At 38.2% G+C, this 26,033-nt stretch overlaps 1 protein-coding gene and 1 long non-coding RNA gene across 5 annotated transcripts in view; one reads left to right on the forward strand and one right to left on the reverse strand.

Annotated features, from left to right (window-relative positions):
• LOC119049901 (uncharacterized) overlaps positions 1–26,033 on the reverse strand; it is a 237,696-nt gene that overhangs the window by 53,943 nt on the left and 157,720 nt on the right. The window lies entirely within an intron of this gene.
• BBOX1 (gamma-butyrobetaine hydroxylase 1) overlaps positions 2,117–26,033 on the forward strand; it is a 58,930-nt gene continuing 35,013 nt past the window's right edge. The window contains exons 1-3 of one of the 2 annotated variants that reach the window (XM_053673085.1): positions 2,117–2,443; positions 12,269–12,522; positions 13,965–14,079. In XM_053673085.1, the coding sequence (XP_053529060.1) occupies positions 12,304–12,522; positions 13,965–14,079 (334 nt within the window). In that variant the 5' untranslated portion in view covers positions 2,117–2,443; positions 12,269–12,303. Of the gene's footprint in view, positions 2,444–2,777; positions 2,912–12,268; positions 12,523–13,964; positions 14,080–26,033 lie in introns of those variants that run through there. The other variant, XM_053673086.1, reaches the window with a different exon arrangement.

Consider the following 26,033-nt stretch of genomic DNA (forward strand, 5'->3'; position numbering starts at 1 on the left):
GCTATTATTAAGTTCAGTTAGCTGTCTTTAACATAGGATTCATTTTAAGAACAAACTTTTCTTAAATCTGAAAAAAAATAGGAAAACACATGGGCAAAGTTTCAACATTTCTCATTCCGGTAACAATGCACTTTTTGTAACCTTCTGTTATAATTTACAAACTTCTGTAATCTCATTTTTCTCTATCTGAAACCCAGAATATTCATATTTCCTTCTACTTCCAGGATAGTAGTATACCGAGGGGCCATTTGTGAAACCAAGCCAGAGACTGAAGGATAACACAGAAAAGAGAGAATCCTCAGAGAAATGTCCCTATTTTTTCAACTTGAAAGAAGTTTTCATGGGGGGAACTTAAGAGTTAAAAATGTTTAGTTATAGTTAATATGTTTAGTGATTAATGCATGTAGAAAGCTGTTATTACAGGAACTGGAATGCATGACCAGACCTATCCTGACTCCAGGAGGCACCAAATAAATTCAACTTTTGTGCCCCAAGAGGACTGCAAGCAATCAAGACGGTATCTGAGCCATTGGGCTCCAGAGAGGGAACAGCCACCAACCGGGGTGCACATAAAGAATTGCTGGGAACCTAGGAAAATCAATATACTGCAACTTTTATAAGATTAACCTTTTCCACTGAATCCCAAAGTCTTACCTACCCTTTTCTTGTCCTCATAAAAAGGTCTGCTTGAGATGAGATATTAAGATGTTTTTTTAGTGTACATAATCTGCTGTCTTCTTAGGTTGCTGGCATCTGAATAAAGCATCCGTTAAGATTCAATCCTTGTCTCTACTTACTGGTTCTGATAGTGACAGGCAGCATGAATGTCAACTTTTCTGATTTCAGCTTCTCACATTCAAGAATAGGATTTGTTTGTTTGTTTGTTGTTTGTTTTCAAAGCGGGAATTAATTCTTTATGTGCATGTTTTTCAACTTTAACTCTTGACAGATTTGTTTGTTGTTTTTGTTTTGTTTTATTCATCTTTTAGAAACCATGGACATGCAACATTTTTTTCAACAGTTTTCTTAAAACTTGAACAAAATCTACCAAATTTATCCTAATAGTTACTAAGCACAAGGTGTGAAATAAAAATTAGTTGAGTGTATTGTTTTCTTTTTTTTTAAAGATTGTATTTAATTTTAGAGAGAGGAGGGAGGGAGAAAGAGAGAGAGAAAAAACATTCATGTGTGGCTGCCTCTTGCGTGCCCCTAATTGGGGACCAGGCACGTGTCCTGACTGGGAATTGAACCAGTAACCCTTTGGTTTGCAGGCTGACACTCAATCCACTTAGCCATACCAGCCAGGGCTAGTTGAGTATATTTTTATTGCATCATCATAATTTTTAGAATATAATTAGTTGATTGCTACTGATATACCTGTAAACTCAGTTACTGTGGGTTCAAAAAGCTGGCAGTGTTTATGGAAGCATTCTACATACACACACTCTCCTGCTTTACATGGAAAACAAAAGCTGCGGTTATTGTCACTGGACACTTGGTGTCAGTAATTTGACCTAGACTGGAGGGAGGAAGGAGAAAGATGGAGGAGGGGACCACAGGAAGAAACCCAATTTAAATGTTACTGTGAAAGAAGCTGAGGGGATGGGCATAGTTGAGGGAGGAGGGGACACTGCATTCTTGGAAGGGGGAGTTGTCAGGACAACAAACAGCAGAGGAGGCCACCTGAGAGTTGGGCTACATTTTCTTTCTCTGTGGCTAGCTCCTTTGTTCTTGCCTGAGTTTCATGGCTGTGAATGCCCTTCAGGCAAGAAGCAACAAGTTGCCAGCTGAGGCTGCTTCTGGTGGTGGTAGGAGGAAGGCGAGGGCTCATGGACCTCTTTTCTAGATTCTCTCTGCCACCTGCAGAGTTTCTATTAGTGGAATCTGGACCCAGTTAGGAACAAGGACTTAAGACTTGCCCACCAGCCCTCTCTCCCCCACTCTACACTGGGCACTCCCTATCTGAAAGCCTGGCTGCCAGGCTCTGGGTCCCTGGCACACTGCCCACTCTGGCCTTTCCCTTTTGTTGCCCTACAGGCTGTGTGTTGTGAGTCAAGTCACTGGGCAACCTAGAGTGTTCAGAAAAGTCCAATGTTCTTTGGCAGCTACTGCTCATTCCAGACAATGTGGCAGAGAAAGGAGGGCATCGGGCTCAGGGGGACGCACTCCAGCCTTCCTACCAGCTCCCCCTCCCTGACAACTAATCATGCTCTCTCTGACCGGGCTTATATGGAATATTCTATGGCCAAGTAGATGCCACCTCTCCTCTTGCTCAGGTGAGGGCTGGTAGCTCCTCCCTGTTACATACATATCTCAATGCTTTTCTTCCAAGTAAGTGTTGCAATAATAGAGCTGTCACTGCGAACAGGTGGGACAGGAGTGAAAGAGATCCTTCACCTGCTTCTGTTGCTACTGCTGGCTCAAGGACAGGAGACAAAGACAGGTGAGACTTGCTTTTCTTTCTATCAGGAAAGATTCTAAGCTAAGGTCAGGCTTTTCATGGAGTCCTGGGGTTTTTGTGGTTCCAGACAAGTAATAGTGAAAGAAGGTTTTTTCTTTCTAACTGCTTTCCCTCTAGGCCATAAAAGTTCTTTCCTTCTTTCTTTCGACTTTATTTTAAATCCCCAAGCTCCTTTCAAGACTTGCTACACCTTCAGATTGTGACATCCTTCCTCATTTGCAAATCTTAGCTGTGTCTGGGGGCAGGGCTGCAGTAGAGCTGCCAGGAGCAGAAGGAAAGGTTTCCAAGTAATAGCACTACATCAGACACAGGGAAACCGAGGGCAGGCCAATCCGGGATGTGCTGGGCACCAGGAGGCTTCTTCCTCAAGGACATTTAGGATCGAAGCTGACATTTTCTTTCCTTCGTATGTTTTGCATGGTTTGGCGCCTAAAGCACATTTGATAACAGGTATGATTAAGTTCCACTTTTCTTTATTCAAAGAGCTTGTAGATTCAGGTCTATGGATTGGGGTGGGGGAGCATCCAATTGGAAATCTCATAGCCACGTGCGCTGCATGGGGATGGTCCAACAGGCATTTGGAATAGACTTGATTTTGGAATGCAGTTGATCTGATTGCTTCTTGGCAGTTTCCCTTTCCCAATTATGTTTGGCTTAGTCTAGCCGTCAAATTACTTTGCAATCCCTAAGGTGATCCAGAAAGTATACAGAGGGGATGGAGAGAATACTGTCTAAAAAGCAGACTAGACAGTGGGGCATGAAGGGAGGGTTCTGATTAGAAATGTTCATTGAATAATCTACAACCCAGTCCAAAGAAAGGTGACTGCATATTAGACCTCAGCTGTTTGTTAAGCCCAAAAAGCTGGATGTAACTAGCATCTTTAGAGTGCTGGTCCAGAAAAGTTATTGTGTGCCCTTTCAATTGCTTTGTTCCCTGAATGTCATTCAAGAAGAGATATGATAGGTATTTTTGCATTAATTTCATTGAAAATACAAAATTTCTCATAATGAATATATGTTCTGGTTCACAGATATAGCAACGTTCTTAAAACCTAGCATCAGGACTCTGCGTTACATCAGTAAACAAATGCCTTGAAAATTCAAGTTCCAATCTGAATGTAGTAATTCTGCCAGAGTAAAGCTCAAGTTTTCCTTTTTATAGTTTAGGAAGGAAGTGTTTGCATAAAATTTGACACTTTAATCAAGATATCAAGTAGAATGGTGAACTGCTCAAGAGACTGGACTAGTTCTTCTAATGACTTTATGGAACTTATTATTCACCTGAGAATATACGCCTGAATTATTAAGTAGCTCAGCTCCTTATAAGTTTAAAAAACAAAACACTCTCTAATTTGAAGGGCTTTATGTAGAAAGTTGAATTAATAAAGTGTGTCCATATGCAAGCAATATATTAAAGTTCAGACACCACTAATACAGTGTGGTTAACCTCTATCCTACCAAATGGAAATTAGTTGCATTTTATGATTTAAAGATTGAAATAGAAAAGAATAGTAATATTTTTAAGTATTTGTGCTGTAATGACTGAGAAACAACTTTCCGTCCCCCCCTCCAATGATGAAAAGAAGGATGGTGAGGTTTGCTAACAATCAACAATCTGGAGATCCTAGCTACTATTTTGATAGTACATTTTGGCAAATTAAAATTATTGCCTGGAAAACTATTCATCCATAGACTCTCCATGATGTAGTTCTATACAGTAACCAAGAATTCCTATTTCCTCTGCTTTCAAGTCAATTACTTCACCTCTCCAAGCTCAAGGTTATCCATAAAATGGAAGTGGTGGTACAAATCTCAGGGTTGTCAGGAAGGTTAAATAATGTTAACACATATTGCACTGCGGGAAGCACTAGCAGAGTGGCTAGGACATACTAAGTGCTGAATAAATGGTTTTATATATACACCTTATATGCATACACTGATGTAATATGCACGTTTCTTACATTTTGATCATTTTCTGATTCTACCAGTTAGAAGCAGGATCATTTTCTGATCCCATCATCCTCAGACACAATAGAGTATCCTGCTATACAGTGGCAGGTCTGAGGACTTACTTAAGAAAGAAAAAAGGAAAATTTTAAGCATATTTTATTGATTGTGTTATCACAGTTGTTCCAATATTTTTCTTCCCTTTATCCCCCCTCTGCCCTGCACCCCTCCACCCTCCAGCACACCCCCAAACTTAATTCATGTCCATGGGTCATACATATAAGATCTTTCGCTTCTCCATTTTCTATACTATTCTTAACCTCCCCCTGTCTATTTTGTACCTACCATTTATGCTTCTTATTCCCTGTACCATTTCCCCCATTCTTCTCCTCCCTCTCCCCAATGATAAGCCTCCATGTGATCTCCATTTGTGTGATTCTTTTCCTTTTCGAGTTGTGCACTTAGTTTTTGTTTTTTAGCTTCAATTGTTGATAGTTGTGAGTTTGTTGTCATTTTATTGTTCATAGTTTTTTATGTTCTTCTTTTTCTTAAATAATTCCCTTTAACACTTCATAAAATAAAGGCTTGGTGGTGATGAACTCCTTTAACTTGAACTTATCTGGGAAGCACTATCTGCCCTTCCATTCTAAATGATAGCTTTGCTAGATAGAGTAATATTAGATCTAGGTCCTTGCATTTCACGACTTCAAATACTTCTTTCCAGCCCCTTCTTGCCTGCAAGGTTTCTTTTGAGAAATACACTGGTAGTCTTATGGATGCCCCTCTGTAGCGAACTGTCTCCTTTTTTCTTGCTGCTTTTAGGATTCTCTCCTTATCTTTAATCTTGGGTATCTTTATTATGATGTGTCTTTCTGTGTTTCTTCTTGGGTCTAACTTCTTTGGGATTCTCTGAGCTTCCTGGACTTCCTGGAGATCTATTCCCTTTGCCAGATTGAAGAAGTTTTCCTTCATTATGTTTTCAAATAACTTCAATTTCTTGCTCTTCCTCTTCTTTTTATGGCACCTCTATAATTTTGGTGTTAAAATGTTTAAAGTTGTCCCAGAGGTTCCTCAGCCTCTCCTCATTTTTGAATTATTGTTTCTTCATTCTGTTCTGGTTGAATGTTTATTTCTTGCTTTTGTTCTAAATCCTTGATTTGAATCCTGGTTTTCTTCCCTTCACTGTTAGTTCTCTTCCTGGTTTTCTTCCCTTCACTGTTAGTTCACTGTTAGTTCTCTATTTTCCTTTATTCCACTTTGTATAGTCTTCATGTCTTCCTTCATTTTGTGACCAAAGTCAGTCATTACTATGAGCATCCTGATTACCAGTGTTTTGAACTCTGCATCTGATAGGTTGTCTATGTCCTCATTGCTTAGTTCTTTTTCTGAAGTTTTGATCTGTTCTTTCATTTGGACCACATTTCTTTGTCTTGGAACCTGTTATGGTATAAGTGGTGGAGCCTTACCAGGACAGGGCAAGCCACTTCACTGTAGGTTGTGGCACTGTCAGTCTGGAAGAATGTCTCTTTAACTCCTTGATTGTCAGACTTCCATGCAGTTCAACTTTCAGGTAGTTCTGGTTGTTTTTGTTTTTTAATTTGTTGGTGTCCTTCTTTTGGTTGTGTGAGGAAGAGAAATGTTTCTGCCTCTGCCTCCATCTTGGCCAGAACTGCCATGTTAATTAATTGAAGAAAAAGGAAATTTCACTGACATTGGCAACATGATACTGACATTTGATAACACGAATTCACTATGTTCTTGTCTTCCACTAAAAAAGCAGTCAGGAATAACAACTTTTTATTTTCAATGGTGAGCAATCTAGTAAATGAATCAACCTTCTCAGGTGTATATTATTTTTCTCTATCAATTTTAAATATGTGCACAGTCACTATAAAGTTTCTGAATCAACTTCCTGAGAATCCCATTTGAAAGCTATGATTCAAATTAGTCGTAATTAGCATTTGTGAAATTTTTGCGCTCTCTTTTTTTAGAATTAGAAAGTATCCTCTTTATACGTGCACACCGGACTGCCAAATCTGTTGTGGGACAACCACTCCCACTCTCGAGTGACGTGAGCTTGGATGAATCACACCCAGCAGCTCTGAGCCTCCATTTTCCTTGCCCTGAACCAAACTTTCAGAACTGCTTGCTTGATTTTTCCAAACAGTGCTGGAGAAACCAGCAGATGAATTTACAATTCATCAAAATCTTTTAAAAGATCAAAAAAGATAAAAACCACACCCATTGCTGAAGTAGGATAATCACTGAAGCAAATAATTTGGTTTTGCCAAACAGGAGTTCCAAACAAATTCTCATAACTTTGAAGGTGAAAACTAGGGTGAGTTAGGAAGAAATACACAAACACACACATGCCCTTCAAGTGATGGGATGAAATTGAAAGAATGCCATCTCTTTGGTTAGGAATCTCCACCAATCCAAGCTCTGCTTTTCAGATGAGAAAGGGATTGTTAAGAGTAGAAATGACCTGCCAAGTTTCTTTATAGAACTCAAACAGTTTACTTCAGCAACACCCATGTCTTTCCAGTTCTTCCGTACTCTCGTGCCTAGGGCAACCTCCCATCAGCCACCGTCCTCAGAGTGCCACCTGTCTGGCAATATCTCCTAAGGATATTCGGCAGTCAGGTGAGTTGGGAGAAAGAGTTTCAGCTTTCAGACAGAAAGCTTAAAGTGGAAGTGTGGGGTATCAGTAGTGTTCACTGATGCAGACATGTGCAGATGGGAGCACTTCAACAGTAAGTAGTAGGCAGGCATCATGCCATCTCTAGGTACAGAAAACAGTGTTTTGTGGTGAAAAATGCACTCTTCAAATAAAGTATCCATTAAGAATTAATGTATCTCATTTATTTTTAATATACAATCTTTATTATATTTTCTCCATTACCATTTGGTCCCCTTATATCCTGTTTTACCAGCAATCGCCTGTTGTCCATGTCCATGAGTCCTTTTTCTTTGTTGCTCAATCCTTGATTTCAAGTTTTAGAAAAACTCTCTCAAACAATTTCAAACCCATTGATGAACACAAATAATGGCAATGAGTTGAGTTCAGAATATATGCCAATGCACATGGAACTTGGATGATAAAGGTAAACGAGAAGGATTTTTTCTTAATTGTCTCACTCTCTTGAAGAATTTCAGATGGCTTTTGCTATCATCTGTATGCTAATCTTCTCTAACCTCTTCCTTTGCTGTGAATTTGAGTAATTGCAGTAGATTTTTCACTGAGTTGCAATGAAGAGCCAATGTGTTAATGTACATGAAGCACTTGGAACAGTGAGTGGCATGAAAAGTCATTCAGTAAATGTAAATTATTACTTCTACTTACTGTTATTACAACACTACTATCAACATAATTAAAACAAATATCTTATTTTAGAACCAAACCAGTTGCTCTTTCATAATTTGTAAGATCTCATAAAGTTATCACTATTCTTTAAAACTCACAGGGTGAAAAAAATCAAAAACCTTTTAGATATCTACTCTTTCTCCAGAGAAAGTACTAGGTTTTCTGATTTTTATATTAGAAATATTGTATCTATGCTATCTGGTATAATTCGGTGTCACCTAATTTGAAAGACAATTGTAAACTGGAAAGATGCAGAAACTAGATATTACATCTTATGAAAATAGTCTAAAAATTAGTAGATTTATAGAAAAGAGAGAATGAAGGGGATAGGATTACAGCTTACAATAACTGAAAAATCAAGCCAGGACCAATTTGTATATGTATTTTTAACTTTATTTTTCAAGTACAGTTTACCTTTAATATTATTTTGTAATAGTTTCAGGTTTACCAACTAGTGGATAGACAGTCATATGCTTTACAGAGTGTTCCCCCAATGTTCCCAGTACCCAACTGGCACCATGCATAGTTATCAAAATATTATTAACTATTCTTCAATGTTGCACTTTACATCTCTTGGCTATTTTGTAAAATGTACTTTAAAAGTTAAATATAGTCTCAGTGTTAAGTAGATGAGCTTGAAAACTATATGTGTTTATTTTGCATATGTTGATATTTTGAGATATTTTTTGCCTTTCATTCTTGGAAAGTAATTTTAGCAAGTGATTAATCCATCAGTTTATAAATAGATTAAATAACAAAAAGAATAACAAGACAAACAAAATAAGATACATGTAAATATTTTCTCCTGCTTCTATTCTGCCTCTGGATGCTCTTTCACCCCTGTTGATATTTATTTGCTGTGAACCAGGATATTTCCCTTCTCTCTGTCTGCTTTCCACTCCCTGAAAAAGCACAGCCTTGTACGATGAGAAATCTTGGGATATCTGCCTGCCTGGTAAACACGGCCACGTGGTCATAGGGCTGTGCATGTGAACAATTGCATTCTGTACTGTATTTCTTGATCATCCTTAAAACAACAGATTATAGTAATTGATCTTTTTAAGCAAGCTCAAAAAATTGTTTTCTTCTAGAATCGGGGAACAAAGTCAATCTCTGTCATAAAACAGTTTTTAATAAAAGAGCCAAAAAAGTTATGAAGACAAAATCTGAGGAACAATTTCAAATATAACTTTGCAATGTTGTTCACATCACCCTTTCTCCTTCTACACTTCCACTCCCGCTGTTCTCATTTATTCTTCACCTGGTTACCACAACAAGTAAAAAAAATAAACAACTCCAAACAATTTCTATAATTCTGGTGTTGCTGCCTGCTCCTTGTAGACTATAACACTGTCAGTATCATATCCTTTGTCAATCTTCTGCCTGAAAGAAATATTTTAAATGTTCCACTTATAACAGAATTAAGCCCAAATTCCTTTGTCCACAGCTGTTCTTGAGATGGTAACAGCACACCTTTTAATTTCTTTTAATCTGTATTCTCTCTCATAGGCCTTCTGCTCCAGCTAAACCATATTTTTTTTGGTTTAACTGGAGCAAGGGCATATTTTAGCTGGAGTTTTAAAGTATGTTCAAACTCCAGATTTTCAAATCTTAGTTCCTTGGCTCATTCTGCCTCCTCTCCTTGGAACGACCTTGCACAGTTTTTTTCTGTTTGTGATCCAATCTATTTGTATCCAGAAAAAAAATGTCATATAAAGGTTTACATATGTAAGGAGTTTATTTTTCCCCTGGGTAAGAACAAGTCCAGACGTGACTGTCCAGCATTGGTAATATGACTTCACAGAACCAAGAAGAGTCCAGGTCACTTTTAGATTTTAACTTTCTGCTTCTTGCCTCATGTTTGCAAAATGACTGCTCCATTGCCAATACCACATCTATATTTCAGGCAGGAAGAAGGGAAAACATCATGTGGCAATTGAGTCTACTTATTTAAAAATAAATGTTTCCATCCAGAAACTTCCAAATATATTTCATTGACCAGTATTATATCACACACTAATCTTAGCTACAAGAGAAGCTGTGAAATATACCTAAGAACTAGTCACACACTTGCACTGAAGAATAAAGAAGAAAATAAGATGAGATCAATAGGCATTCAGCAACATCAAGCACAGATCCTTTAAGACTTCTTAAAATAGCCAATTTTCTAAGCAAGTGTCCTGGAGCCTCTCGGACCAAAAAAAATGCCATTTGTGCTCAGTCTTATTTTTGGTTGACTTCCTTAATTATCTCACTATTTCCTGAGGTCTGGAACTTCACGGTGGTCTTTGCACCCTCTCGTGCAGCAGGCAGAAATAACACACCTAGTAGATACCTGAATAAGTTTAACCTTATATATGAGGAGGAAAAAGAGGGCTATTTTTTCTGTATTTAACTATGGTTATACTCCACTGTAGTAAAAGCATGATAACTTAGATAACTTGATCAAGGACAGGCAACCTACCGCCAGATACGGCTTATGGCCTATTTTTCCATGGCCCATGAGGTAAGAATAGTTTTTCCATTCTTACAGTGTTTGGGAAAATAAAACAAAATGTAATGGAGACTGTATGTAGCCTGCAAACCCTGAATTATGTAGTACCTACCCTTTTACAAAGAGTTGACAACCCTTGACCGAGATAAAAACTTACTATGCTTTCCATTCTGTCCACCTATGTCATGCGCTATTTAATGAGTAGTTATATGATCCCAGACTTACTGGTATCATCACTGTCTTTTGAAACCATTTATATACAAGAACCTGCCAGCCTCCCCTTCTATCAGGAAAACTAAATTCACTGCTATTCCACAGAGAGACTGATATTCGGACTTCCTGAGGGCCTCCTTTTGAAAAACACCCAGGTTTGATTAAATTATATTTTTTATAATTTTTAGGTAATAATTCCTGTTGCTATATAAATTATGAAGAGAAAAATAGAACCCTGAAAAGTCATGGGTTCGATTCCTGGCCAGGGCACATTGCCTGGGTTGTGTGTTCAGTCCGCTCTCAGAGCGCATTTGAGAGGCAACCCATCAATGTTCTCCCTGACATCCATGTGTCTCTCCCTCTTTCTAAAAATAAATAAATAACATCTTAAAAAAAGAGAGGGAGAGGAAAAGTAGATAGGAGTTTTCAAGTAGGAATAAGCATGAATCCCAATGAAATCCACTTTCTTTTCATTGTTAGATAACTTTAGAGGGAGTTAGCTACATGAAGAAAGCAGTCTCTGTGTGTGTGTGTGTGTGTGTGTCTTGGCTCTGCTTCATTACCTGACTACATTATCCAAGCTAATGATTTGAGGGAGGGTATGCAAAACACCCCCCCAGAAGCTGTTTTATTTTAATGTTGTGGAAAGTATTTTTAATGGTGTATAAAACTTTCCAATCTGTAAGTTCAAGAAAGACAGAGAGCTACTTTGTTTTGCTTGTCACTGACCCCTCCATTGAGAGTTGCAGTGTCCGGTACATGGGAGATACTTGTTCTAGTCAGTGTGTGTGTGTGTGTGTGTGCCTCTCATTCATCCAAGACAATAAAGTCCATTGTCACATGTGACCTCCTATTAATGATGAGCTAATTATAATGTGGAAGAAATAAAGAAGTTCATGTATTATGTCCTAGGACTCGAGAAACAGAATTTCTGTGAAAGAAAGTAAGATTTAGAACACGGATATGACTTCTGAAGGTCAAATTCATAGTCATGATTGGAATCAGAGTCAGCACTGGGATGCTCTGTCCACAGTGCCACGGGGCCTCTGTCTCACTTGATTTCCTTTTCTGTCAGTACTGCACATTCTTAAATTTGGTGAATTTCTTAATAAAAAGAAGTGACGCATTCCCAAGTAAATGCATGAAAGTATTCAGTAAAGGGTTAGAGTAAACTAATCAAAATATCAAGGCACACTATTAAAACAGAAAGTCTCAGAAAACAAACCAACAGTTCTATGCAGAGCATAGGAACTTTTATATTACATTGAGAAAATGGACTGTATAAGTAAAAAAAAGTGATACAATAAAAGCAGTCCAATGTACTGGATTGTAGTACCTTTTAAAATTTAAAAATTGCATTAGTATTCTCTTATAGAAATATTTTTTTTCAAAAGGCGTATGCAATTGGGCATCAGTTAAAATAGTACAGGTATGATTTTTATGCTTCCACTTGCAGAGCGTTTTTCTCCCTTAAAAGTTTTTATACAAATATAAAAGTGCACATATCATTGGTTGTGAACTTATTCTCTGACCTGTCTGTGAGAAAAGCAAGGAATTCTTTTCATCTGGAACCTGACTCAGCCCATTTATCTCACAGAATCTTAGTTACTGTGTTTCTGTTTACAGCCTATGAAATACTCTACCAAAACAAAGGTCCCAGCATCAATAAGTCAAAGTTCAAACTCTGGCAGCTGAACAAATAGCCGAAGCCAGAGTCCACTTGAACTTAGAGGTCAAGTTCAGACCCGATCTGCCTGGGATTCCTTTTAACACTGATTTGTCACAGCAGGTGTCTGACCAGATTTGCCTGCAAGGACCAGAAACATGCACTGTGCCATCCAGAAGGCGGAAGTGCTGGATGGGGCTCATTTGATGCAGATTCTCTGGCATGACGGCACAGAGTCATTCTACCCTGCCGTGTGGCTGAGGGACAACTGCCAGTGCCCCGACTGCTACCTGGAGTCTGCAAAAGCACGGAAATTCCTTGTGGAATCTCTTGATGTGAACATTGGCATTAAAGACGTGTCATTTGACAGAAAAAGGGTAATTACCTCTAAATTATCTCCATTTCTCCCTTCTCTCCTAAGATAGATAAAGGCATTAGTCTCCAATAACTTATAATAATTTTTTTTCATTTGATCATATATATTTCCAGGTTTGCATAGTGCTTGGTACAAAATAAGCCTGCTCAGTAAATGACAGATTCTGTTGTTATCATTACCATTTTTATTACTGCTACTATTTTTAAATAAAATCTACAGTGTTACTCATTACTCCTTCAGTGAGTGACAGCTTTGAAGATAAAAACTATTTCTATAAAAGAAGAATGCTTCTGGGCCTCAGTTTACTCATCTGTAAGTTAGGCATACCACCAGAAGTTCTTCAGAGAGCTCAAATGAGGAGGCTTCACTGAGATAGTACGGGTAAAAGTGTTTAACATTGTGTCTAGCATATAATAAGCATTCAAATTAGTGAGTAAATGTGCCAGGTTTATTCTAGGAGTCCCAAAACCATAGCTCTCAAAACCACAAACTACATGTGGCCACCGTTTTGTGTTTCTTCCTTCCCAATTTATTAGCATAGTTACAGAAAAACAAATGGTGGGTTAGCAACAGGGGAGTGGGAGAAGAAGGGGGAGAAGGTACAGAAAATAAGTAGCATAGACAGTAGGTAGAAAACAGATAGGGGGAGGGCAAGAATAGTACGGGAAATATAGAATCCAAAGAACTTGAGACACATGGTCATAAACTAAAGGGGAGGAATGGTAGGGGTGGGGGAGGTGCAGGGTGGAGGGGAATGAAGGGGGGAAGAGAACAACTGTAATGGCATAATCAATAAAATAAAAATTAAAAAAAAAAAACAAATGCGACCCACAAGTCACCTTCTTCCCACTCATCTTCATCTCCACTTGAGGATGTACTCCCAGAGTTCACTGCTCGGTAGCTGTGTGGCCATAGAAATAGCATTTACTTCGACATCCCTCCCCTGAAGCAATGTGAGTGATAGTAGTACCTTCTCCCTGGCATTGCATGAGGACTCACGAGGTTTGTTTGTACTGCTCATTTTACAGGATGCACTCAAAGTGGTGTTACTTCTATGCTATTGTTTTTATCTGTATGGTCACATCATTACTATTTCTGACACTCTGGGCTGGAATGTTAAGTGATATCTAACCTCAAGTCATCACAGAAAGTTTGGAAACCACAGATTTAGAGAATATAGAATAAGAATGTCAGTTCTAGCCAGGATTTATTTTTTGTGTGATATTTAAGGGACCTCAGAACTCAGAGGGATCCCCTTGGTTTTCAGGATCCTTATTTTCCAAAAGCTTATTCTATGCCTGTGTGTGCATAGGCAAAAAAAGAGAAAAGAAATTAATTCCCTGATGATCTTAAATAACATTAAGAAACAGGCCAGTGGTGAAGAACTGAAGTATATCGAAGCATAATATACATGTAGGTAATACTTGCTTTTTGTGTTATCAGGTTCTTATCACGTGGCCAAATGAACATTATAGTGAATTTGAAGCTAATTGGCTGAAGAAAAGATGCTTTTCACAGCAGGCCAGAGAAAAGCTCCAGAGAGAATTGTTTTTTCCAGGTAATCTTCCCATGGTCTTCAATATCTAAACGGTACAGTGAGAAATTTGCTCAGAGGCCAATTCAAACCCTTGTGCTTTTGTTACAATATTATGGTAATTTATGTGGAATGTTCAATGGTTTGCCAACACAGATCATTTGGAGAGTGATAAAAAGAAACATAGATCAGTTCTAGACATTCTAAAGAGACAGGAAGAAAAATACAACAAACGTGTATGCTTCTCATGTACTGTGAAACCTGACACACCACAAATAATCTAAAAGTGATCACTACAAAACTGTGAAACAGACTGGAGTTGCCCTTCTTAATAATTTTACCTAAGTTCAGAATTAGGTAAAATTAGGCAGAAGTAGGCACCAAGTCAACTAAGCAGAAATTCCTACCCTGGTATCCACAGGTAAAATTATGCAGTCCATGAACCCCATGAAGTCACATACAGCATTGTGTGTATATGGCAGTGTGTATGTGTGTGTGAGTGTGCACAGCAAACGGGCTTGAGGAGAGTTTATATGGGTCTCAAGAGAATCTGTCACCAATAAATGTTCATAAAATCTGCAACAAATGGATTTGAAAGAAAAAAAAGACTTGATCCTTTAGCAGAGACAAAAGAAACTAAATACTTAAAATAGTTAGAAAGCTCTTTTTAAAAGTATGACTTTTAGGAGATACACAATAATTACAGCTCAAGCAGGGGCACTGGAGAAAAGTAGAAAGTGTTAATAACTTACTCTCTATGTATTCTGAAGATTCGTATCATAAGATTATGTGGGTCAAAGGCAAATTCTAAGAACATGGTGATTCTTACATATTTACTAGAATCTTGACTTCTACAAACACACTAATAAGGCAAGTTTCCCTAAATTTTTTTATCCACTATCAACCAGAATACTGAACTTCTGCCTCTTTGAACGCTGTTGAATTTGTAACTCCTGTCTGGGAATTCTGGGCCATAGCCCAAGATAGAGATATTACCTTACTCCTTTCAATACTGAAATTCTCAAATGCATGTGGTAACTCTCCATAATTTTAAATACTAGACTTTAAACAGTTTGCTGGATACGGAGATGTTATTAATTAACCAACTCGAACCGCGCATCTTTACCTAGGCCTGTGGTTATCAACAGGGTACAATATTGTCCCCTTCCAGTTGAATCACAGGCGTCTTGTCAAGAACTAGCTCCTTTTATTCCTTCAGCCTCACCATTCTGACAACTGACAAGATTTTCTTCCAGCACTTTCTGTCTAAACCACCAGGAACTCATTTTGCTCTTCATCGAGCCCAGCCAGCTGGGAGAACCCTTGTGGGTACCCAGGAAAGTACGTATTTCCTGCCTTCCCAAGTGAGTGCATCGCTAGGTACTTCCAGGGCTCCTCAGTTACACAACTGAGGAGATACTGGGTCACATAGCAGAATCACTAATGTATTATTATTTTTTAGTTTATTTTAAATTTCATCTGGTACTCAAAATATTTTTCTCTAACCCTGCCCTAATTTTGTAAGCCTGTGGGATTTTACTTTAATATCCTACAGGCTCTTCTCTTGATTATTTCAGGGAATAAAAGACAACTTTTTTATTACAGCTTAAGCTGTTAAGCATTGTAAAAGGATATGACCCGGCACCCCCCCACCCATGAATATTTTTTGAAGAGTGCAGTTTATAAGCTTACATTTCTCAATCCTATCAGGCAGTAGCAAAATGGAAACGGTACTATACTTAGTTAAGTAGTGGAAAAAACTGGTCACACTGACAGAATGCAACCATGAATAATGTAAGGAGAACTGGCTGCTTTAGGCACTGGAAAATATTTTAATGGTTTAAAACAAGATCAGGTTTTTAAAATATATTCTCAAGCTGTGCAGTTGGTGGGTTAAAGAAGAAATTAATGGGCCATGTTGGAATATTGCTTCTATGGCTTTTTGGCTGTAGAATCTGACACCTATTCCACTGTGCCCGCAGATTTTCAAACATTTGTACTCCAGAATATGTAAACAAGCTCAGTTACATTTGTGAAAGCATTTTGCTTTGTTTTTAGTCCTCAGGGGCAATTCTTCCTCTTCCGTTCTTTTCTTAGAGTGAGGAAAAGCCTTTTAAAATCTGGCATCGAGATGTAGACTTTTCCTTGATCTTCCCTTGGCACTAGATGTTGAACTTGAACATGACAAGACAAATGATAAGGAGTCAGAAGAAGCTCTGTCATGGGAAAGACACAGCCAGAAGGAAGACTTGGATAATAATCATTCCCTCATAATTTTCTGTTTAGTGGCACATAGATGGGGCACCTATTTTGTGTTGGAGACTCTTTAAAGAACCACCAGGTTTTAAAAAGACATGGGTTCTATCTTCAAGGATTTATCAAGTCTAGGAGGATACACTAGCCTTGAAAACAAATAAGAATAATGCATTATTTTAAGTCCATTATGGCATGCACAGCAGGTTAATCATAACATAGAGGAAGGAACCTGAAGAGATAAGTAAGTGGTCCTCTGAAGGGAGGTCATGATTGAGCTAGATTTTGAAGAATCAATTGGTCAGGCAAAGGTAAAAACCCAAAAAATTTTCGACACAGGAAAAGGCCTGTGGAAAATCCCAGAAGTATGAAATAGCAGGGTAGGCTCGGGAAACTGCGATTCATTTAATGCTGGTGAAGTTAAAAGTGTCAGGCCACAGAGAGGAAGGAAAGGGCTGAGCCATCAGCGGCTTTAGGGCCTGCTTAGAGTCTCAGTCCTAAACCCTTAGGTAAGGAAGTTTCCTCAACATGGAATTCAAGCATGTTCTGTTCCATTAGTTCTCAAGTTTATAAAGCCAGAGAAATGAATTTAAGATCTTTATAAATTTAATGAGAAGATTGCTTTTGGGTTTTTTGGTGGGGGAGGGAATGTGTTTTATGTTTTCAGAGTTGTACACGCATTTTGACCAAATGCATATCATTTCTCAAAATCCATACCAGTTTGCAAATGTCTCCTTAGCTTCATTTTTCTCTTGTTGCATTTCTCCCCTCTCCATTGTACACCTTTGGTTCTTGGTTTCTGTTTATTTTACAAAAGACAGTGAAGTGATTGGATCTATGTTGTAGGAAGGTCTTGGTCTGGTCATCTGTGTTGAAGAGACTGGTGTGGGGGGTAACCAGGAGCAGGGTGACCATAGCGTGGCCTAGAAATGATCTCGTGAAAGAATTGAGAGCTTGAACTAGGGAATTAGCACAGAGGGTGGGGTTAGAATTTGTACCCAAGAGAAACATATATTGACCTACAGGATAGAAGGTTGATCGTCCTGTTCTTCAATCTCTACCAACTTAAAAATGGACTGATGGAAACCAACATGTGTACATGTCCAAACATATGGATGAAAGTGGAAAACTTAACAGCACATTCAAAATATGAAGATTTTTATGTACTTATACTTTAGCTTCCATATGAAACTGACATAACTGCACACTCATTTTTGTGACTAAGTTCAATATGCAAAATTCCCATAACATAATTGATAGGACTGAAATGAAAAAAATTAATATACAAATAATATACAATATGTTTTATATATATATGTATGTCTAAAAATTTTAAATTAACACTCAGTATCAGAATGAAGGCTTATTCTATCTCTTTCAATTAATACTGAAATATTTGAATATTATTTCCTGACTTTAGTAATATTGGTTACTGCAAACCGAAAGTTAAAAATTTGTCATTTTAAGCAGATTTTTTCTTCCCATGGGGGTAGGATACTCAGTTTTTCTCAGCAATCCAGAGATTGAGTACATTGCACAGTCAGAAAGTTCATTTCCTCTCAATTTGTTGTGCCCCTCTTATAGCAGAGCAAATCTCCTCCTGTCTCTTTCATCAAATTACCTCCCCTCAGCCCTCGGTCATAACCCATTCTTTTGTTTCAAAAGGACTAAACCACATGAGGGAGTGGAAACTCTCAAATGACTGGGCCCTCTAAATCTCTGCAGCTTGCCAATGACAGGGGTGGGGGTGGGGGTTGGAACAGAGCTCCCCTTGCTTGCAAGGGGCCCTGTGTGTCCTTAAAGATGAAGATTTTTATTATAATGCAAGGAATAGAGTTGTTTTGGTACAGACAGTACTTTTACAGATTTGTTTAAAAAAAGAAAAAAATCACTGTTTTTTTTTAATTAGCAAGTAATATACATGTTAAATATACCTAACTCCCTTGTGATAGTTCGCCTCTGTCTCTAAGCCTTGCCCCCTCTTCACCCATTCTTAAACCCCCAGAGGCAGGACTCTGCAATGCAGGGCAGAGGTAGGGTGCGGGTATTGGTTTCACATAGTGCTTGGTTATTATAAAAGGTCTGGAGGGTGCTTTTTTCAGGCTGCCTTAGACCGTCCCAGACAGTGTCACAGCTGCCAGGTCAGAATGACTTCAGAACAGCTCTGTTGAAGCAGCTGCATCAGAGGAATCGAGCCATCATGTCACATACCCTAATACAGTCCCTTCCTAAAGAAAGAATGAAGATTCCTTCCCTGAGGTCACCCAAGCTCACCCTCTCAGGCACAGGTGGCCTAATAGCTCAAAGTCTTCATATGCTCAAGAAACAAGTCTCTGTGCTGTTCTACCTCTTATATGTGAAAGGGACGTACTGACTTTCATAGAAATGTCTTTGGAGTTTTGATAAAATGAATATGGGTATTTTAAATGCCAGTGAGTTCATACATGTATATTTTGCTTCATTTTTACTCTGGGTTATACCGATGTCTTCCAATGTGTCCTGATCTTTTTTGAATTACATTGTTTTAATCAGTTATTGTTACACTCAGTTTCTGCATTGAACTTGGTACACTTGGGCATAATAGCAAAGGTTCTAATATTCCTACAACAGTTGGAGTCAGCCTTGTTCTGTCAGTGATCCCAAGATGGAAGACTCACAACCCAAGATTTATCCTGTAGCATTCTATAGTGTCCTTAGCAGGTACAAATAATCTAAAGTTTGTTTTCATAGGCATCTACCTAGTTTTTCATTTCACCTGTAAGTGTTAGGTAATAGCCTCCTTTAGCCTTTTTTAAAATCTCCATTCATATTTCCATCTGGAATACACATACCACATCAGAGATGAATATTAAAGATAAGTATATTTTAAAATGGGATATATTAGAGAATTACTTTAAAAGACTGTACACTATCTACTATACATATTTTTTAAATCTTAGGTAAGACATATTAATCATATTCTTTAAGAATATTTTTTTACTTAACTTCATAAAACAAAGTATCATATTATCATCCAATGTTAATACTAAACAGATTCAACAAAATCCCTATGAAAATTCTAATGGCATTTTTCACAGAACTAGAACAAACAATTCTAAAATCTGTATGAAACCACAGAAAAGCTCAAGTAGCCATCTTGAGAAAAAAGAACAAAGTTGGAGATTGATACCAGATTTCAAACTATATGATAAAGCTATATTAATCAAAACAGTATCGTATGTACAGAAAATCAGGCCCATAAATCAATTAAACAGAATAGAGAGCCCAAAAATAAACCAATGCAAATATGGTGAGTTAATTTATGAGAAAAGAGCCAAAAATATACAGTGGGGACAGATAACTTCTTAAACTACACAGCCATATGAAAAGACTAAGATTATACCATTGTCTTACCTCATACACAAAAATTAACTGAAAATGGATAAAGGGCATGAATGTAAGACCTAAAAACCTAAAACTCCTAGAAGAAAACAGGTGATAAGCTTCTTGATATCAGTCTTGTTAAATTTTTGGATCTGACTACAAAAGCAGTAAAATTTTTTAAAAAGTGAGACTACATCAAAATAAAAAGCTTTTATGAAACAAAGGAAACCACCATTAAAAAGTAAAGGCAAACTACTGAATGGGAGAATATACTTGCAAGTCTTATATTTGATAAGGGGTTAATATTCAAAATATGTAAAGAACTGAGCTCATTAACAAAAATTTTTCATTAAAAGACAGAAGATCTAAGTAGACATTTTTTCCAAAGACGACATACAGATGCCCAAAAGGAACATTTCATTAATTATCAGGAAAATAAAAATCAAAACCACAGCAAGATATCTCACGCCTGTTAGAATGGCTATTATCAAAAAGACAAATACATATTTCAGAAGATGTGTAGAAAAGGGAACACTCACATACCTTTGGCGAGAATGTGAATCAGGGGAGACTTCCGCCAAGATGGAGGCATAGGTGGAGACGCGGTGCCTTCTCACACAACCAAGTTTAGAGACAACTAAATATTAGCAACAGAAAACACAGCCAGAACACAGAAAATTGAACTTTTCGGAAGTCTGTTAACAACAAATTCTTCAGCCTGACCAGTAAGGGGCAAAACCAGCAGCTGGTGGAGCGGGGTTGCACAGGAAAACTCAGTCAGATGGACTCAGGCGCACGGACCCCGGCGCAGGGTTGGACCTAGTGAGCGACCGAGCGAGCGACTGTGGGGAAACAGCGAGGAAGCAGGGCTGCCAGTTGACTGTGGTTGCGCGTTTGTGCACGGATAGACAGGCGAGAGAGTGGGCAATTGGACCAGGACCCAGCGGGTCCCCACGGCAAGCGGCAGCGGAGGGCACCGCCATTTCCCTGCTCTGACCCCACCTCCACATACAGCGTCATAACCCAGTGACTTGAGTGGCCCGGCCTTGGTGAACCACCTAAGGCTCTGCTCCTCACCAAGCAGCTCAAAACAGCAGAGGGTACCACCATTTCCCCGCTCTGACCACACCCCCACATATACCGTCACAACCCAGCGACCTGGGAGTCCAAGGCTCCGCTCCTCACACTTAAAGGGTGCGAACAGACCAAAAATGGCTCAAGAAGATCTCAAAGCCCCAGAGTCTATAAATCTAAGTGATAAAGAAATAGCAAAACTCTCAGACGCACAGTTTAAAACACCTGTGATCAGGATCCTCACAGAACTGGTTGATTATAGCCACAAATTAGAGAAACATATGAAGGCGAAACTAATTGAAATGAATGGAATTGCACAGGAAACCAATAGCGATGAAAAGGAAACTGGGACTCAAATCAAGGGAGTGGACCAGAAGAAAGCAAATAATGGCCAAACAGAAAAGAGTGAAGAAGCAAGAATTCAAAAAAATGAGGAGAGTCTTAGGAACTTCCAGAACTTCTTTAAACACTCCAACATCTGAATTATAGGGGTACCAGAAGGGGGAAAGGAACAGCCACCAGTGGAACACTTATTTGAACAAATAATAAAGGAGAATTTCCCCAATCTGGCAAAGGAAATAGACTTCCAGGAAATCCAGGAAGCTCAGAGAGTCCCAAAGAAGTTGGACCCAAGAAGAAACACACCAAGGCACATCATAATTACATTAGCCAAGATTCAAATGAAGGAGAGAATTCTAGAAGCAGCAAAAGATAAGGGGACAGTCACCTACCAAGGAGTTCCCATCAGACTGTCATTGGATTTCTCAAAAGAGACCTTACAGGCAAGAAGGAGCTAGAAAGAAGAAGTATTCCAAGTCATGAAATCCAAAGACCTACATCTAAGATTCATCTATCCAGCAAAGCTTGCATTTAGAATGGAAGGACAGATAAAGTGCTTCTCAGATAAGATTAAATTCAAGGAGTTCATCATCACCAAGCCCTTATTATATGAAATGTTAAAGGGACTTATCTAGGAAAAAGAAGTTAAAAAAACTTCTGAACAGTGAAAGGACAGCAAACTCACAGTTATTAAGAACCACACCTAAAACAAAAGCAAACTAAGAGGACAGCTAGATCAGGAGTGAACCATAGAAATGAAGATCACATGGAGGGTTAGCAACAGGGGAGTGGGAGAAGGAGAAGGGGGAGAAGGTACAGAAAATAAGTAGCATAGACAGGAGATAGAAAATAGATGGGGGGGCAAGAATAGTATGAGAAATACAGAATCTAAAGAACTGAGACACATGGTTATAAACTAAAGGGGGGGTAATGGGGATGGGGAGGTAGGGTGGAGGGGAATGAAGGGGGGGAATAGAACAACTGTAATGGCATAATCAATAAAAAATAAATTAATTAAAAAAAAAGAATGTGAATCAGTATAGCTACTATATAAAACAGTACAAAAATTTCTCAAAGATATTAAAAAGAGAACTACAACATGATCTGACTATTCCAGTTCTGCACACTTATTTTTTTAATGAAAATACTAATTCAAAAAGATATATGCACCCCTATATTCATCGCAATATTATTTATAATAACCAATGTCTGGAAATGATCTACGTGTTTATTGATATATGAATGGGTAAAGAAGATGTGGTATGTACATGCAAGAGAATACTATATAACCATAAAAAAGAAATCTTGCCATTTTCAATAACATGGATGGATCTAGAGGGTATTGTGCCAAGTGAAACAATTCCAATAGAGAAAAACAAGTACTATACAAATTTATTTATATGTAGAGTCTAAAACAAAATAAGAAACCAAACTAAAATTCATAGATGCAAAGAATAAATTTTCGGTTATCAGAGGGGAAGTAAATTGGAGGATTGGCAAAATGAGTGAAGGGGGTCAGTTGTAGGGTGATGGATGTTGACTAGACTTGTTGTTGTAATTACTTTGTAGTATATACAAAGATTAAATTACTATACCATACACTTAAAACTAATATAGTGTTATGTACCAATTCTACTTCAGTTAAAAAAATAAGTGAATATTTAAATGTTTAAATAAATAATACCCTGGTCATGTGTTTTTATTTTTTAAAAGCTGGTGTGTTTATTTTTTTCCTTTAAATTTTTTTTTATTTTATTGATTATGCCATTACAGTTGTTCTATTATCCCCCTTCATTCCCCTCTACCCTGCACACCCCGCCCCCACCATCCCCCCTTTAGTTTATGACCATGTGTCTCAAGTTCTTTAGATTCTATATTTCCCATACTATTCTTGCTCCCCCCATCTATTTTCTATCTACTGTCTATGCTACTTATTTTCTGTACCTTCTCCCCCCTCTCCTCCTCCCACCCCCCTGTTGCTAACCCTCCATGAGATCTCCATTCCTATGGTTCTGCTCCTGATCTAGCTGTCCTCTTAGTTTGCTTTTGTTTTAGGTGTGGTTCTTAATAACTGTGAGTTTGCTGTCCTTTCACTATTCATCTTTTTTATCTTCTTTTTCTTAAGTAAGTCCCTTTAACATTTCATATAATAAGGGCTTGGTGATGATGAACTCCTTGAATTTAATCTTATCTGAGAAGCACTTTATCTGTCCTTCCATTCTAAATGAAAGCTTTGCTGGATAGAGTAATCTTGGTTGTAGGTCTTTGGATTTCATGACTTGGAATACCTCTTTCCAGCCCCTTCTTGCCTGTAAGGTCTCTTTTGAGAAATCCAATGACAGTCTGATGGGAACTCCTTGGTAGGTGACTGTCCCCTTAGCCCTTGCTGCTTCTAGGATTCTCTCCTTCATTTTAATCTTTGCTAATATAATTATGATGTGCCTTGGTGTGTTTCTTCTTGGGTCCAACTTCTTTGGGACTCTCTGAGCTTCCTGGATTTCCTGGAAGTCTATTTCCTTTGCCAGATTGGGGAAATTCTCCTTTATTATTTGTTCAAATAAGTGTTCCACTGGTGGCTGTTCCTTTCCCCCTTCTGGTACCCCTATAATTCAGATGTTGGAGTGTTTAAAGAAGTTCTGAAAGTTCCTAAGACTCTCCTCATTTTTTTGAATTCTTGCTTCTTCACTCTTTTCTGTTTGGCCATTATTTGCTTTCTTCTGGTCCACTCCCTTGATTTGAGTCCCAGTTTCCTTTCCATTACTATTGGTTTCCTGTGCAATTCCATTCATTTCAATTAGTTTCGCCTTCATATGTCCCTCTAATTTGTGACTAAAATCAACCAGTTCTTTGAGCATCCTAATCACCAGTGTTTTGAACTGTGCATCTGAAAGTTTTGCTATTTCTTCATCACTTAGAGTTATGGGCTCTGGGGCTTTGAGATATTCTTGAGCCATTTTTGGTCTATTCGAGCCCATTAATTATGAGGAATGGAGCTTTAGGGTAGGGCCGCCCAGGTTGCTGGGTTGTGATACTGTATGTGGGGGCGGGGTCAGAGAGGAACAATGGTGGCCCCCTCTGCTGCCTCTCACTGCCCACTCCCTCACTGGTCTATCTGTGCACGAATGCGCAGTCCACAGTCAACCCACTGCACTGCGCCCTTGCTGGGTCCGCCGGTCGCTCACTGGGTCCCTCACTGGGTCCGCCTGTTGCAACCCCATGCCTGGGATCCGTGCACCTGAGTCTGTCTGACCAAGTTTTCCTGTGCAACCCCGCTCTGCCAGCTGCTGGCTTCGCCCCTCTTACCGGTCAGGCTGAAGAATTTATTGTTATCAGACTTCTGAAAAGTTCAATTTTCTGTGTTCTGGCTATGTTTTCTGTTGCTAATATTTTGTTGTCTCTAAACTTGGTTGTGTGAGAAAGCACAGCATCTCCACCTATGCCTCCATCTTGGCAGAAGTCTGTCCAAAAGCTGGTGTGTTTAAAGCTGTGAAAAACTTTGAGGATATTTTTGAGAATCTAAAGCAAATCAAGGAAGAATTATTACAGTCCATTTCTTTTCCATGATTTTTTCAGTAAACTTGCCATATCAAAAATTAAGGAAAATACGCTAGCTTTTTTTTTTCCTGGAAAAACAACTTTCTGTAGTTATACCAAAATAAGTTTACTTCTTATTTTCCTGTTCTTTTTTCAAACAGAGTAAAAGTAGAATGAACTTGCTTCAATGAGTGAAAAGCTTCCATTTCTCAGAAACTAGGCTTACTTTTTCTTGCAGAACAAAAATGAGTTTTATAACATTGGCAGTTGGACTCCAAATTTAGCATTTATAAATTTAGAAAATTCAAAAGTATGGCAATTTCAAGAAGTAAAGTTGAATCACTTCATATGCTGGCTTTATTTTTACCAAACCTACACACATGTTATACATTTAGCCTGCCATTTTTGCTAGTGCCTACACATCAGGATATTCATAAGGAAAAAAAGAAAAAGAAAGAAAAAAAACCATCACAGGACAACTGGTTGAAAAACTGTTACCTCTCACTTCTTGTTCTACTTTGCATCTTGAAAATAGTAGAACATAGAACTACACAACTTTGGTTTGGGGGTAATGAGTATCTTCATCATACTTAAATTCCTTTTTTTAAGTTCCAGTCCCAAACATTCAAATGTGCCCATGGCAAATAAATAAATAAATATTTTTATTTAAAACACAATTTTATCCCTGTATAAAAAATATTTTTTTAATTTTCATTGTTATTTATACAGCCTATTGATTTGCCTGATTTCAAGTTGAACATATTAGATCATTTTTAACCTCTGTTCCATTCGATGAATGTTCTAACTTATCAATATCCTTTCTCTACTTTTCTACTTTTCTCAGTTTGTAACTTTGCTCTTAGTCACAAGAACAATGTAACAATGAAAAGTTAAGAGGGCTCTTGACCCTAGGTTTTGCTAGGTCTCTGATACTGATCAAATTATTTAACATTTCTATGCCTCCAAACCTTTATCTGCATGATAGAAATAGTATCTATCTATCTTTCTGAGTCACACAATGTCAAATGAAGGGCAATGCCACACTTTACTTATTAACTCAATATTCACAAAGTTTCCTTAATGACGGGTATAAGTAACTACAGAGACTGGGCATTCCTAAGAGGCTTCTTGATCCTCTTGAGCACTATACTCGTTTACAAAAAAAAAAAAAAATGCTGGATCTCATTAGTGAAATCTCTCCTTTTCCCCCATCGACTGTCAAGATTCCACATACGTCATATGTTTGCCCAAAAAAGACTGTTATTCAATGGGTTATAGGAAGAAAAGATTGTATAGGATGTCTCTCTTGCCAACAGTTCAGCTGGAGCCTTTTATCATCTCATGTCTGGTTACTGAAATAACATGGCCTCGTGTTCACTCCCAGCTTGCACAACTCTGTAGGTTCTTTTTCCTGA

The sequence above is a fragment of the Artibeus jamaicensis genome, unplaced genomic scaffold (genome assembly GCF_021234435.1).
Source record: "Artibeus jamaicensis isolate MK-2021 breed Jamaican fruit bat unplaced genomic scaffold, CSHL_Jam_final contig_797, whole genome shotgun sequence".
In the NCBI taxonomy this organism is placed as follows: domain Eukaryota; kingdom Metazoa; phylum Chordata; class Mammalia; order Chiroptera; family Phyllostomidae; genus Artibeus; species Artibeus jamaicensis.